Source organism: Trichomycterus rosablanca, chromosome 12 (genome assembly GCF_030014385.1).
Source record: "Trichomycterus rosablanca isolate fTriRos1 chromosome 12, fTriRos1.hap1, whole genome shotgun sequence".
In the NCBI taxonomy this organism is placed as follows: domain Eukaryota; kingdom Metazoa; phylum Chordata; class Actinopteri; order Siluriformes; family Trichomycteridae; genus Trichomycterus; species Trichomycterus rosablanca.
The window spans coordinates 19,866,267-19,882,808 of record NC_085999.1 but is presented as its reverse complement, the minus strand read 5'-3'; the positions used below and the strand labels follow the sequence as shown (position 1 = coordinate 19,882,808).

Genomic DNA, 16,542 nt, shown 5'->3' with positions numbered 1-16,542 from the left:
ATTCATTTATTGTAACAACCTGTGACTGTAATTTGCTTTGCAGTGGATGCCTCGACAAACACTTGATGTAACTAAACAAAACCGATCTCCATTATTTTAGCAAGAATTAATTCCAGGTGGTTTATCATGTCATGTTATGAGTTAAAAACAATGGTCAGTTACGATCCACACATAGAATCGAATCATTTATTAAAACACTCGTTCGCACACTGTAATATTGCTACTGCAAAATATCGCCTTCTGCTTGTAAATTATTAGACAGAATCGCCACAATACAGTGTAATAAATTATTCTAAATAATGCACTGTATAGCAAAATACACACATTTATGTTCATGCTCACTTCGAGCGATTTAAACCTGCTATGGATATTTTTTCCTGACAGTTTACTTATTTATTTTCAATCTGAACCCACGCCATTCACCACACTGTCCACCCTCCGCCCGCTTACTTCATTCAAAACCTTTCCCTACTGTCATTTAATTACGAGCGATGTCAAGTCGCTATATTCCACATAAATAACATAACATGAACACTAGAAAACATGGAGACTAAACCAGTATTATATTATTGAAATACTCTGAACAGGTTATTGGGTGTATATTTTCTTTCGTGCCCAGTTTGCTCGTGGGCAGTAAGTAGTCCAGTTCCTCTCAAGTTCACCCTGCCAAATCCATCACCTATGGTGTAAAATAAACCATAGTCGTCAAGAAAAAAATCATTACATTAATGTGCACAAATGTCTCTTTGTTATCTGCTCTTTGACGCCAGTGGATAATCAATCGCTTATTTAGACTGAAATAACAAACGTAGTAATAAAACAGGTACATTCAAGAGCTGAGAGAAGGAGAAAGAGTTCGATTTCCACAACGACTTTAAATCGGATCATGGCTTTTAGTGGACTGTATAAGAATATATTCCAATGTGGTCATGTGTACGATCCAGCTGTAGAATTTCTGCCTCGATTGAATTACCCATATTTTTGTCTTAATATTATTAAATTAGATATTGAAATTACGATATCAATAAACGATTAAGAAACACGACTGTCTATAAAGTGTTAAGCTATACAGTAAAAAAGAAAGAAGTCAGATAATAGCTTGATAACATCAATGTACACTGCGTTATGGTGCACCTGATGTCTCTGTACATAGTCGGCTCTACCTAATAAGCGACATAAGCAGCTGCTTAGGGCCCAAATCCACTAGGAACACCATAATCACTGTTTGGTCATTGGTGTATATATTCTGCTGTTATAAAAATAGTTTTTATTTTGCCTAAATGATAAATTGATGCATTTAATTAAAAATCAATTAGGCGTGTTAATTACGCTGTACTATTGCTTCATTTAAGCATTCTTTTATTTTTAATGCTTTTGGAAATGTAACTTTCGGACTGGAATTATTGTGTTGCACTTTACTAATTATTATGTGGAAATTGTACATGGTATTTGACAAGTGTAGCTATTTTCATTTTATTTCATGTTTACATACATTGTTTTAAGTATATAATTATAGTTTTTGCTTATTTTATATATGATTTAGCTGATTTTATATATGATTTATTTAATACCCTTTTACATGTATTTATTTCGTTCATTATTTAATTTATGTTATATTGTTATTTTTATGTTAAGAAACTATTAAAATAGTCGTGTTATTAAAAACATTTTTTTAACACTTTGTGTAAATAAGGTGGGGTGGTGGTCTTGTGGCGTCAACCTGTGTAACCTACTGTAAAATAAAGTGCTATATATGTTAGAAGCAGGAAAAGGAAATAATCTATAAAGTTATCCAGCTGTTAGGAATATGCAAAGACATGCAATAGGTGACCCATGATCTAGTAATAATAACCATCATTTTACCTGGATGTATGTGTAATGATTAACTCCTGCACAGTAGCCTACATTTCCTGACAGATCAAGTTCCAACCACGGGGTGGGCAGCACTTGATTAATGTAGAAAAAATTACCGCAGCATGAAGCTGAAAGTCCCTTGTTGAAAATACTCGAAAGTGTAAAGGCAGTCTTAAAGGGGAATTGAACAAATAAAGTCTCACCATCAGACACGTCATCAGTGGGCTTCAGTAACTGTGCAGAGATTTTGGATTCAGTCCCTTTTAAGATATCTGTCTGCTATTGATTTGATTAGGTTGCTGGGGTTTATTACAACTTCCAACATTATTAAAGCAATGATTTCTGTTTAAACTTTAATGTGTGCTGGTCAATGTATGCCAACGGATCATGGCCAAAATACGCACTTAACCATGTAAAACCTCCGTCCTTGTTTACTTAAAATATAAGAATATATAATAAATAAATAATAATAATTACAATAATAATAATAATACAAACATGTACATATTTCCTAGTGTATAAATATAAACTGTATTACAAAATGTCATTTCAATTATAAAAGACACTGTAATCCGAATTGGCTTTTATTGTTTAGTCTTACATATCTTGCACTTACATACTAACTGCATTTCACTGCATAAGCATTTGTTGAACAGTAATTGTAATAAAACATATGTAGAGTCTACACAGTGAACTAGATGGACGTCATAAAAATGTTTGTCATACTTGTCATACTAAACGATCGAATCCCCCATCTTCATTTTGAAGTATTTCAACAAAATTAACCTTGTGAAAGTAAAAAATAGACAATATTTTGACCTAAACCTGTGGTAAATTAAGTTTAATTCATTTGTTGAATATAGAATAAGGTTGACAATTAACTTTAATCAATTTGTTGAATATTGTATAAAACTTTTTTGAATTTTTTTTTAATAATAATAATAATAATAATAATAATAATAAACTGTCGATATAAAGCATCAATGCACCAGGAGGTCAAGTCAATCAGCTCATGTTATGGCACTATTCATATCACATAATTGCGTTAATGAAATTATGGCGGAATTAATTAAACACGGCTCCCGGGTTCCTCGGCACCGTAGGCATGTTTAATGAAGTGTAATCATATTAAGGGGCTCCACGGCGGCATTGATCTGGTCCAAAGCTGCTGAAAGTAGAATTCAGACGAGAGAGAAGCCTCTAATTGCTCAGGACACGGCGGTGGGGGCTGTGCCGAGGTGAGTCGCGTATAAATAGTGTGATCTCCAAAAACACAGACACACCAACCGGAGTGATTTAAACCTCCTCCTCGTCGTCGTCGTCGTCGTACACTCCCCTGTCCAACATCAGCGCCTTCACTACCGAGCACACACACTCATATACACACGTCTACGCTTATACACACTCACACACAGAGAGAAGGTAGCGCATTAGGGTTGCTGAAAGTGGATTTGTGGCATTAGGAGCACTTTTTTTCCAGACATGGAAGAACTCACGGCGTTCGTCTCGAAATCCTTCGATCAGAAGACCAAAGAAAGCAGCAAAGAGAGCATCACGTACAGGGAAGTTTTGGAAAGCGGCTTAGCGCGGGCCAGGGAGCTTGGGAACTCGGAGAGCAGCCTGCAGGACATTACCGACAGCAACACACACTGTCCAGTACATCTCTTCAAGGAACACATGGAGCTGGACAAGGACAAGCTGAAGGAGTTTAATGTGACCAGGGCGAGTGAAGGTAAGAGACGCGCAGCTTTCTAAATCCAATTTACAACTATAAGAAGTGACGCGCGTAAAGGAGCCAGTGCTAATTTGCCTTAGCTTATAAAATAAAAGTAGCCATAAAATATGTGTTAATTTATTTAACTGTGTATATGCACATATGGTTGTGGAGAGCATATTGTGATTGTCCTACATTGCATGTAAATGCAGGCTTTACTCTAATAAATAATAAAAAGTCAAAACTACAATTTGCAGTGAAAAAGAGACAAGAAGAAATTAAATTGTGTACCCCACTTTGAAAGAGATGCTAATGCTGTTATTATTATTGCAACAGTAACACAAATATAATAACATTGTTTAATGTTTATTCAATGAAAATGTCCCATTTAATATAAAGACTATAAAGAATAAATATAAAGAATAAATAAGAAATATTAAAAATTTTGCAATATGTATTTGCTTGGAATTAGTAATTACCCGTGTTTGACAAAGCGGGTTGGAAACATGCACAGCAACAATACAATAATAAATTATGTTTAAAGAAACCAACCAAATAGACCAACTTTATGAATAAATTTAATTTTGACTTTATACAGTTAACATGTAATACTACTACTAATACTACTACTACCAAAACTCATAACAATTACTATAATATTATTACAGTATTATAATATTATATTACTATTAATAATAATATAGTAGTATTATTTATTATTATTATACTCTGATCAAGAATAATTAATGATAATATTTAATTGCACTACCTTTGAAAGAAAATTGTAATATTTTGTACGACAACATTTATTTTGTTTGATATAGTGTTTGCAGGTTGGAAGTCAATACACATTCAAGTAGTATTCAAGTAGTACCTAGGGTTGAGGCATATGTTGTGACATATGACCTTTTAACAATTCACGCCAGCTCTGTCAGTACAGCTATAAATATACTGTAAAATTGTCAGGGTGATTAACAGCAACACTAAACCAAACTAATTTAAAATAACTTACTTATTAATAACTTATTAATAGTTTGCTATAAAACAATTTCGCACTTGAATGACATTTTACATTAAAAAAAGAAAACATACAACAGTGCCAAAACGTGATTTATAATGCTTTATAGTGTCGTATTGTCAGTGATATTCCTGAATTCCTGAAGGTGCCAATAAATTTAGCTTGCTGGAGTTTTTCGGTACCTCAAAGGCTTTTAAAGAATTAATGAGCTTTCAGTGGCTATAAATATTTTGTTTACAGCGTCGTGTGGTCTCCTGACTGCAAGGTACAAAAAAGCTCCACGTTACTCCGTGTGTTTATCACACTGACATGAGCTAAGCTGTTCGTTAACACAAGTCTACCGGCTAGTAGTAACGTGTTTTGTTTTTTAGGGATCTATGAGTGCAAAGAGAAAAAAGAGGATGTAAAATCCGAGGACGAGGACGCCCAGAGCAAACTGAAACAGAGACGGAGCAGGACAAACTTTACCTTAGAGCAGCTGAATGAACTGGAGCGCTTGTTTGATGAGACGCATTACCCAGACGCCTTCATGCGGGAAGAGCTGAGCCAAAGACTGGGACTGTCCGAGGCCAGGGTTCAGGTAAGAGCTCAGATCAGCGCTGTTTGAGTCCACAGAAGCATTAAAGATCACACGGATAAAGATTATTCAGAAGCACAGAAAGTAAATTAGATCGAGTGGATTTAAAAAGACGATTTAATCTAAACGCACAATACAACGTTAGTCGTTTGGGTATAGTGGTCCAGAAGACTCCTATGCAAAGTATACTCTGTATACTGTATTACAAAAAGCTATATAGTTATTTTGAGATGCATTTGAAATACTTGATGCCTGAACGAAAGAATGACAGTAAAATAATTATCACTATTGCCATTCATTTACATGCGTCGAAAATTCTTTAAAATATATTACACTTATTTTCCTTAAATGCACATTAGATATACATTATATAAAAATGTTGCTATAATAATAATAATAACAATAACAAAAACTCAAATTATGAAATTATTATTATTACTATTATTATTATTCAAATTTTTATACTGGTAGAAGTTTTTTAGTTACAAAAAATTGCCTTATTTGCGTTAATAACTAGATTAAAGTATATATTTTTTATTATTACTACCATTTCAAGGTCTAGTAGTGTGCATCAGAAATAATAAAACGACAATCCATAGTTCTCAATATATATATATATATATATATTACAATCTTCAGCCCCAAAGCACTGTTATCTCTGATGAATTTAAATGACATTGCCTATAGAAACATGTCTACATTAACAAAATATTTTACATGAACACGTTTGCCAATAATTGCGCTATGATATATTTATTGGTGTTTAATAATGTAAGACTAATATTTTAATCCAATAACGCCTCTAAATTAAAAACTAACCTGTATGCACGTTTTCATTCATATAATGAAAACATATAATTTGGCAGTTGCAGTAAGTTTGAGTTGTGCAGTGAATTCGGATGTGAAATGTTCCTTTAGTTCTACCAGGAGCTACATTCAGAGAGAAAGAGAGAGAGAGAAAACTTGCTTATGTGCTGCAGAAAGATCTAACCACATCATTAAAATTAATGAAGAGATTGAACTGCTGCTGCAGGGGACACCTTCTTATGTCACTCACCTCATTTTCTCCAACGTTATCTTTGTAATATCTGCCATTGGCTTGATATACTGTTCCCATAAAAATGTATTAGAAATAATCGAATTGAGCCGGGACTGGTACAGCTCCGCTACTGCTCTGCAGTTTAGTGGTTTAAGTGTGGCAGCACCGTCCGGCTTTACAGCGTGACAAATCTTTTCAAATGACCTTTCAGGGGCCCAGGCTAAATCAAATTAAGCTCATCTTAATTTCTCAAACCATTCTGTAAGTATAATAGCCTATTTACAGCACTGCATTGTTATATTTAAAAATAGGTTTTTCATACATCTTGGTAAAATGTGTTTGCACAAGAACGCCGACTAGAACCGCACAGTCTGCTGTAGTCTAAACAAGCAACCGAGCAAAATTGATTTCAGCCTAAACTAAAGTGCTGAAATGGTAGAACATGAGGTAGCTAGCTAAAATGAACCTGTTACTATAGTGTTATACAGAAAACCCACACCGACCAGCTGTCAAGAATCTAATTGAAAGTTATGAGACCTTGGTGAAGAGAAGGCAGTAATTCAATTACGACTAATATCTTTCGGTTCCTGGTGCAGAGCTAAATTAAATGTCATTATTCACTGTCTCTAATAAAAATCAAAAGGAAATCGGATTAGGGTATTTGTGAAATGCATCATTGAGTGATCCTTAATGAAGAAATAACTGTCTAAACCAGTGTAGCTCACTTCGCTTAGCATACTGGTGGGTAATTGCAATTGATTTTGGACTGAGAAATGCTTTATTTCTAATAGCAAATCAAGTAAAAAGCAAACATCTAAAAAATCCCACAACGTTAACACCATCACTACAGCCACATTCACAAATAAGAACGTTTACGGTCTCCTAATGTTGCACCGCAGGGGTGAATGTGGAATACAGACGTTCTGCGCGCCTGAAACAAAAATTGTGATGACCATTGCATTGACATCATAAGGCACCATCATTGAGAGTATGTGTGCAAAATTTGATTAGGTTACTACACGTATTTTGCGCATTATATTTAAAATGTTACTTACTTTTTTATACACATACATTTACAACAGACCCGAAAAATGGCTTTTTTTAAATTTGCATGATGGATATAGCACTGAACTTTCACAACACGATCATTAAACAGTTCAGGAAAACAAGCTATCGACATTTCTCTATGAAAATCAGGTTAGTATTAACTGACAGAATGGTCCTCTGGCAGGGGCAATAAAAAGTACACGCCTTCGTTTTAGGCGTGTTATCACGTCATTTTTATACATTTGCGCCTCAAAAAATAGTAATAATTTTAAGTTATTTAATACATTTTATGTTCTTTCTATAATGGAAAAACAATAAATGTCTTTCATTTGTCCACATTTATTATATTATTTCATTATAACATTATATAAGCAGGTTGACAACTGTTTTGCTATGTAAACAAATCTCATCTGGTATTCATTGTGCGTTTTTCAAACTGGATTATGCCTTTATTATTATTATGATTTACTGTTTCTTTTCATTTTCTCAGCTCAAGTGAAAACTATAGATGCAGTTCTAAATATATTACATTTCTAATTTGAAGAAGTAATTAGAGTTGTCCACATTTTAAGTCTCATTTAAATGTACATTTCAGGTTTGGTTTCAGAACAGAAGAGCAAAATGCCGAAAACAAGAAAATCAGATGCACAAAGGTAAACTGGATGAATATTTTGAAGGTGTGTAACAGTAGTGGTGTTGATCATTTTATAGCACTCTTAGCTTTTTGGTAAATATCAGGTACATTGTAAATACCGTTTTTTTCTTAGCAAATTATTTTTCGTCTAGAATTGCTGATATTTTGCTGGTTCTTAACTGTTGTAGTTACTTGTTTCCTGTACCTTCTCATTGAATTACAGGCTTATGAAAGACTTATTGTTTTTTGTAGGTGTTATTTTGGGCTCCGCCAGTCACTTGGATGCATGCAGAGTCGCTCCCTACGTGAACATGGGCGCATTACGGATGCCATTTCAACAGGTAGGAACATTCATCACGTCAACATTCTTTATTATTATTTTTTTTTTTATAATTCATCAGGAGCGCAGTCAGTTATGTTGTTATATATATAAAGACCAATAACAATTTAAATAAGTTATTTCATTAAAAGTATTAGTTTAAAGAATACTAATTGTAAATATTTTGAAACACAAGAAATGCATTTTTGTATCAGCATTAATCCAATTATTTTAGATGTAGACTGTATATTATTAAACACATGAAACATATGAAATCTTATGCTTTCCATAACATTTTTGCATGTAACCATCATACAGCTTTTGTGCCTTTAGTGTTTATGCAGCATGTAAAAGTAAGCTACATACTGTGCACCCCGAAGGCGCACCTTGTATGACCACTAGTTTACACCATGATTTAGTTTACAAACAAAAAAGGTTTGATAAATAAAATAACAGCAGACTATTTTTATCTGTATATTATTTGATATGATTAAATTAGAAGAAAATGGATTATTGCTTATAGCAATATAGCAAAGTCACACCAACTTATATTGTCTCAAATGAATTTTATTTTAATATAGAGGACAAGTAGAATGTCATGTAGTTTATTTCACAAACTCATATGCCTCTGTCTATTTTTAAACTCCGGCTCATGGAGGAACACATAACGTGTCTAAAACATTTTGTAAAGTTTAAATTCAAATAGTTTATATTTGATTACAAGGTAACAACTGTATCAGAGACTTACGTTTTTAATAGAGTAGCCTACAATAGTAGGCGGTTTTATTGGTGTACATGTGGGCTGAATGCAGATGAACAGTTCGAACTGCTTGAGTTTAGCGGCTCCTCAGTGCATTCTGACGTTTCAGTATAATGGGGGCCGCATTGTCCAAAGAGTTGATTGCTATACGGAGATGCAAATTTACGGACCACGTTACATCCAAGGGTACTTTCACCCCTGGGTCTCGATAAGAGGCGAGTGAGATTAGAGGGACTAAGAGATATCTGATCCGTTGGAGTGCGTCCGTCATACTGAAGAAAAAAGCAGCTCATTAGATTAAAGAGTTTATCACAGGGGAAAATAAAGCGTGGATGGATATGAGACACCCTCAGAGTACGATTCCATCCCGTCATAGATTTAACAAGTGTTAATTTAAAAAAATAATACAGCCTAGCTGCTCTATTCACTTGTCTTATGCCAACCTACAAGTGATTGCCAACATATTAAAAATAATGTATAATTTAGAGATACAATAAATTCACAAAACAACACTTTCAACTTAAATTTAATTAAACGTATTATGAATGAATATCTTTATTCCTATTACAAATAAATAAACAGCAAGTATTATTTATTTAAAAGTAACTTTACACATTTAAAAGATTAGAGGAACCTTAAGAAGATTAGCTAACATTAGCTAACCACAACATTCTGCAAAATAATTGTAAAGTATTTAACACACACACACACACACACACACACACACACACACACACACACACACGCACACACACAAAAATGTCTTTTTTTGGGTGTACCCCTCAAAATGTCTATTTCTTCTTTTAGTTTAGGCATAGTAATATAGCACTCTATTGGTGGAATGTCTCATACTGACTTTGAGTGTCATTGGTCAGAATAGGGAAGAAAAAGTAAATACTGACACAAGAAATGAGTGTAGTAATAAAGGATAGAAGAGAGGGACAAACTGGCGCCACAGACTCTCTAGCAAAATGTCCCCCACCTGTTGTTAAGACAGAAGGCCTATGCAGTACAGTGACTGAGGCGTGCTATAGAACACCGCTTGTTTCATCAACATTCATTTAGTTAATATGACTTTCTGTGTAAAGGCTGCTGGTAAATATTGCATTCAGAGCATAACTCCGCTTTATAACATAGGGCTATTTTCCAAAAATTACAAAATTACCCATTTACATTGTCAGCTGGAAGTGTCAAACGCACTGTGTAAAAAACAGCAAAAGCAGCACTGGCAAGCTTAGCCGAAATAAAAACTTTACACAGCTTGGCAAGTGCTGTGTTTTAGTTGGGCTAAACTGACAACTTTAACATTTTATTACATGATACTTTGAAATACAGGAGAAGAAAAAAGGAAAGAAAAACTTTTTAAGTTAGGAAAAGTATAATATTCACATCATCTTAAAATAATCACTGAGAATGTAAAACTCCATATTTTATGCTGACTCTTTTCACATATTTTTTCGTCTGCCCATGAATACATCTGAATGAATATTTATAGCTGTATTTGCAAGCATAATTGTGGGTGCAAAATTGTTTACTTATGCAACTGAATCCATAATTAGGATTACGAGATGTTGCAGGTTTTTCATGCATGAATGGAAAATTACTGTGTTTCAGACAAATGCGCTGAGAAAAATGTTCTGATTTCTTTGACTATTATGTAGTCCAGACACACTACTTATACTCAATAACATTAGTTTAGATGAAATAGAAGTGTGAGCTAACCGTGGCCTATTTTCAGTAAAAAAATGCAGTTGGATAAGTGTAGGGGAAGCACGTTGTATTGAAGCCTGTAACTAGATCTCTGGCTCGTCCCAGGCTAAGTACATTGGCCACCCAGTAATGCTGCATTTATTTTCCTCTCGGCCCACAGGTCCAAGCCCAGCTCCAGTTGGAAGGGGTTGCTCACTCACATCCTCACCTGCATCCTCACCTGGCAGCTCATGCTCCCTACTTGATGTTTCCTCCTCCACCCTTCGGACTACCAATCGCCTCCCTGGCAGATTCGGCTTCGGCGGCGGCCGCTGTGGCAGCAGCTGCCAAAAGCAACAGCAAAAACTCCAGCATCGCTGACCTGCGACTCAAGGCAAGAAAACATGCGGAGGCGCTTGGACTATGACCCCCATGGGCTTCTCTGCAGCTCTGAACTAATAATTGTTTCTCACACAAGACTGTGCCTGTGAAAAAGGCCATGACACAGTAAAAACAAAACAAAACAAAAACTATAGAAAGAAAATGTACTGAAAAGAGAAAGTGAGAGTGAGAGAGAGCATGGGGGAAGGAGGGTGGGTAAAGAGAACATGGAAAAAAACATTGTCACTAAAAACAGCTGCCAAAACAAACCACTTGTAGAGAAAGGTAATTATATATCAATGAAGTCACCTTTTACTTTTCACCCAACAGGCGGGACTGCTCGGAGGCCACTGGCTCAACCCTTTCCAGGCCCAGATCACAGCCCAAGGACCATACAAAAATCTCTGGATGTCTGTCTGATGTCTGTCTGTCCCAGCGCATAGGAGTGGAGACTCCTAAAAAACGAACAAAGCAAAAGGCAGACTCAGAGAGACTAAGGAAGTATTGAGCTTGATCAGTACTCTTGGACCAAGAGTCAATATACTCAAAAATTTGGATCTTCAGCCTCAGAGAGACATGAGCAACGGCCACATTTGCTATCATCCACTGTGTCTATGCCGCTGCCGAGTGCATGTACTGAAATGAAGGATAGCTCTACTGGGGAGTACCTCCATTGTAACTGACATTTACTCAGCTATGTTGATTCCTGCCATGGCAACCTTTCATAATACTCATTACCTAGAATCAATATGTAGTTTTTATTTTTTACCCATGGACAGAGATCAGCAGCAGTCTTCACACCAATTGTACAATCATGATTTTAACATTTCTCACCTTTATTCTTACATTTTTAGAGGAAATTCTATATATATAGTGAAATGTATGTCTTCTTAGCATGGGTCAGCAGGACCTTCACAGGAGGAGTTGTCATATTTGTTCATCTTTGCTCTCTCTTTGTTTTAATGACATGTCCTGGGAATAGAAGTGAAACTTGCTTTAGCAATTCAGGTCTTGGTATCAAAGGTGTTTACAATCCTTATTGCAAGAAGAAAATGCAACTTCTTTATGAAGGGGCGAAATTTGGGTCTCATGTCTTCAAAATATACTGACATGACATTTTTTAAAGGAATAAAAGGGTCACTGCAATTTTATAATTGTATTAAAAGTATTAAAAAGCATCAGTTAAACTGAAATGCAATTATGTGCAGTTAAGTGCAATACTGTAAATAGGAAAAAAAGCAGTTGATGTTTGCGTATCAACAAACAAATATCAATGTTCCTAGTTCTTATTCACAGAAACATTTTTTTGTAGGCTGTGTAAATGATGAGTTGCTAACTCATTTGCACTTGTGTGCCATAAATTCCCATGTGTGATGGTACTTAAACATAGTTTTGCATATGTACTTTTTAATATTAACATTACGCTGAGGTAGACAAGGCAAATTAAGTTATTTCTGGACAATTACACAGCAATTCGTCATTATTATAACATTTTATGGATCATATAATTTACTTGCTGAACTGTCCACCAAAGATGATCCCTTTATTATATGACATATAGCAATTTTAAGAGTGTAAAGCTACAAATTCCTCTAAAGTATTACATTTAAACAGTGAATAAACACCATTGTTAGTTATTAGCTCCTGTGAACAGATTAATTAAATTCAAATCTAGAAGTAAAAGAAGGGTATTGTTTGCAAGGCTGTTGTTTGTAACAGATTATTAGTTTGATTTTAATTGCCTTTAAACTAGTAGATCCTGGTTAGGTCTACCTCTGATAATAAGTTATAGTTTGTGAGATATTTTTGTTGTTTGCTGCCATTAGATTTTTAGGAATGTTTCAGTTTTTTTTAAGTGAGGTCATAGGTGCTTTTATTTATTATTTTATCTGAAAGTTTATAAATGTTTAATGGTCGGATTTTAAATGTACATTTTTACATGGCTTTGCATTTATTTTTATATACTTTTCAAATGCTAACATCTTGAAGCAAACATGATTTCTGAACTTTTTTTTTTCCACTAAAATGTAGCGTGTCTGAGTTTACAAACATTTCAGGGATGGTGGAGAAAATTAAAAAAACTTTGTGTTTAAATTTTCTTGATGCTCCATGAATTTGTTGTATCCCATAACTGACATTTCGTAGGTAAGCATGCCCCAACATGATTCGCTATTTGAGTTCATATTTTTTCTGTTGTTTCATGAAAATGAATGTACATCTTGTACAAGTAAACTATCAATAAAATTATAAATATTTGTAATAAGGTTTATAATGTTTTATTGCTATTAAGAATAAAAGGTTGCTCTGTATAAGAACAGCTGGTTATCTTCATACAGAGGCAATAAAAACAAGATATTACAACAATTCAGTTTTAATAATTGTATTTACATTTTCAGCAGACGCTTTTACCCAAAGCGACTTACAGTATAAAGTCTAAGCAACTGAGGGTTAAGGGCCTTGCTCAAGGGCCCAACAGTGCAACCTGACAGTGGTGGGGCTTGAACCAGCGACCTTCTGCTTACTAGCCCAGTACCCTAACCATTAGGCTACAACTTATTCACGAGTAACTAAAAAATAATTACACACCTAAAGTACTTTTTTCAAAAGGTGGCTAATAGTAACTTGATCAAACCATAATAATAACATAGGAGCATTTACACCAAGCAGTAGACTGATTTTGATTTAATTGAATTTACTTACACCCTCTGTAGTCTGCAGTACATTAGGGATGATCAAATAACTCGAGGGTTGGCATCTTGGTGACATGGTCCTCTGTCTGTGTTACTTTTGTTTGTTATTAAATCTGTTTAGAAAAGTGTTTATACTGCAGATGTTACCAGTAAATAGAGGGTATTTAGTGGAGAGCAAAAAGAATGGCAGGAATTTTCTAGCCGTGCCTGCACTAACTCTGTACACCATTTAAAATTAGTAGGCCTTTGTTTGTTATTTGCAGGTGGCAACCCAAATCCAGATGTCTGTACACAGTAATTATGGCATGCTGCATAGTGGTCTTGTTGTTTTAATCACAAGCAGAAATGACTCCAAATGACGCTGTGTTGGGTAAAAACTCTCTAAGAGGTTATATCATGTTTAATTTGTACCCCTGCTCTCATACATCAAGATAGACTGATAGAGGCTGAAGCTGATGGTGTTGTATTTAAGCACTGACTTGTAGCGAAGGCCTGCTGGACTAAACAGGATAAAGCAGCTTTCTTTTCAAGGCTCTAATAATTAGTGGCACACTAGAGCCATCAATCAGGGCATACAAGCCACGGTCACATTATGTGTTTAAACACACAAAGGTATTTAGCCCAGCCAGGGGTCACAAGTAAAGAATGAAGCAGACAGCGCTACTAAAGGATTTAGTTTAAGCAAGTGAAATTACGAAATGTACTTCTTAAACTGAATTTCTAACTACTTGATTAGGCCTGGACTGACTAAAGATTTCATTTACAAATATAAATTAACATGCTGTATAATACTAAACCACATGTCATTGTTTTGTATAGTCACAAAGCTATGGTGAGAGAAACCAAGAGAGGCTAGTATATATACTAGACAAGTAATATCTGTCTAATCTCATGAAGTCAAGCTATAAACTCAAGAACTTTTAGATTTAAATAAATATCACAAATTACTTAATTGATTACAAATAACTGATCACACCAAGCAACATTTGGGTGCATTCGGGTACTTGGACCACTCACTGATTCAGCCTTATTCTACTAAGACCCCTTTACTCCACTGTCCATTGATGTAATTCGACCATGAGCACTTGCATGCTCATACCTTAGTGAGCAATATCCTCTTGTGTAACTTGAGCAAAATGTGCTGTAAGTTATAGGCTGATGTGTAAAATATTTGGTTTACAGGTTTGTAACATTTGATTCTAAAACCATTGCACTGTGCACAAATAAATCATAGTAGTGAGTATTAAATCCCTGAAGAAGATCCCCCTAAACGAACACTTTAAATTTTGAACACCTTATTAGTTCATAATTACTCACTAAGTTTATCACCAACAAGTTAAATTTTACTGGTACCAATATCAAATGCTTTTCCCCAAAACCATTACAGGCTGTGTTTCAGCTAGCATATGTCTTAACTGTTTTTATTTATTTATTTTGTGTCATTTTTTAAAAATAATTATTAATAATTATTGCCCATGTAAATGGTTGACGTTAGACTATTTTACTTAATACAAATATATTAAAACTATTTAATACTATTTATTATTGCGATTACTCATTACTTAAGTTCAGTATACATCTGACACTTAGATAACTTAGAACTTCTAAAATGTAGAAACTCTGTATGAAGTATAGAATAAAGTATATAAAAACATGTAAATGTTACTTTTAAATTGTTATCTCTTACTGACTTTTTATAACTACATAGATTGTATTTTTTGTTTATTTACAATTATTTTACATATTTTTTGTTTTAGAATTTATGTTCTATAATTATTAAGAATTAATTATAGACAGTGATAAAATGTGGATTACGGGTGGTGCAGTGGCAACTTATGACCCCTGAGACCCAGCGGTGCTATCGGCTGGCTGGGTGTCTACACAGACAATTAGATTAGCTATGTCTGGGGAAGGGGTGGCCAAACAGCCTAGCCATTGGGATGTGTACTTGTCAGTTCGATCTTAGTGCCAATCACAAGCCTACATAATAAATGAATAATAAAGGTTGCGTCAGAAATATAATATAATATATATATAATGTAATATATAATATATAATATAATATAATATATATATATATAAAATGATCAGCCATAGCATTTAAACTACCTCCTTGTTTCTACACTCACAGTTCATTTTATCAGCTTCACTTACCATATAGAAGCACTTTGTAATTTTACAATTACTGACTGTAGTCCATCTATTTCTCTACATAAATTTTTAGCCTGCTTTCACCCTGTTCTTCAATGGTCAGAACCCCCACAGAGCAGGTATTATTTAGGTGTTGGATCATTCTTAGCACTGCAGTGACACTGACATGGTGGTGGTGTGTTAGTGTGTGTTGTGCTGGTATGAGTGGATCAGACACAGCAGCGCTGCTGGAGTTTTTAAATACCATGTCCACTCACTGTCCACTCTATTAGACACTCCTACCTAGTTGGTCCACCTTGTAGATGTAAAGTCAGAGATGATCGCTCATCTATTGCTGCTGTTTGAGTTGGTCATTTATCAATGGTCACAGGACGCTGCCCATGGGCTGCTGTTGGCTGGATATTTTTGGTTGGTGGACTATTCTCAGTCCAGCAGTGACAGTGAGGTGTTTAAAAACTCCAGCAGCGCTGCTGTGTCTGATCTACTCATACCAGCTCAACACACACTAACACATCACCACCATGTCAGTGTCACTGCAGTGCTGAGAATGACCCACCACGCAAATAATACCTGCTCTGTGGTGGTCCTGTGGGGTCCTGACCATTGAAGAACAGCATGAAAGGGGGCTAACAAAGCATGCAGAGAAACAGATGGACTACAGTCAGTAAT

At 34.9% G+C, this 16,542-nt stretch overlaps 1 protein-coding gene across 1 annotated transcript; it reads left to right on the top strand.

Annotated features, from left to right (window-relative positions):
• Positions 1-3,218: 3,218 nt before the first annotated feature.
• Positions 3,219-11,511, top strand: shox (shox homeobox). The gene is made up of 6 exons (XM_063006384.1): positions 3,219-3,586; positions 4,958-5,166; positions 7,845-7,902; positions 8,136-8,224; positions 10,833-11,045; positions 11,363-11,511. Exons 1-6 carry the CDS (start codon positions 3,337-3,339, stop codon positions 11,450-11,452), a joined length of 909 nt encoding a protein of 302 aa, XP_062862454.1. The 5' UTR covers positions 3,219-3,336; the 3' UTR covers positions 11,453-11,511.
• Positions 11,512-16,542: the final 5,031 nt, after the last annotated feature.

What these genes read in the sequence shown, in the direction of transcription:
- shox (XM_063006384.1), top strand. Translation starts at nt 3,337, where the DNA reads ATGGAAGAACTCACGGCGTTCGTCTCGAAATCCTTCGATCAGAAGACC. An exon ending in AGAAAATCAGATGCACAAAG is followed by an intron (nt 7,903 to 8,135) that starts GTAAACTGGATG and finishes TGTTTTTTGTAG; the next exon opens with GTGTTATTTTGGGCTCCGCC. An exon ending in TACGGATGCCATTTCAACAG is followed by an intron (nt 8,225 to 10,832) that starts GTAGGAACATTC and finishes CTCGGCCCACAG; the next exon opens with GTCCAAGCCCAGCTCCAGTT.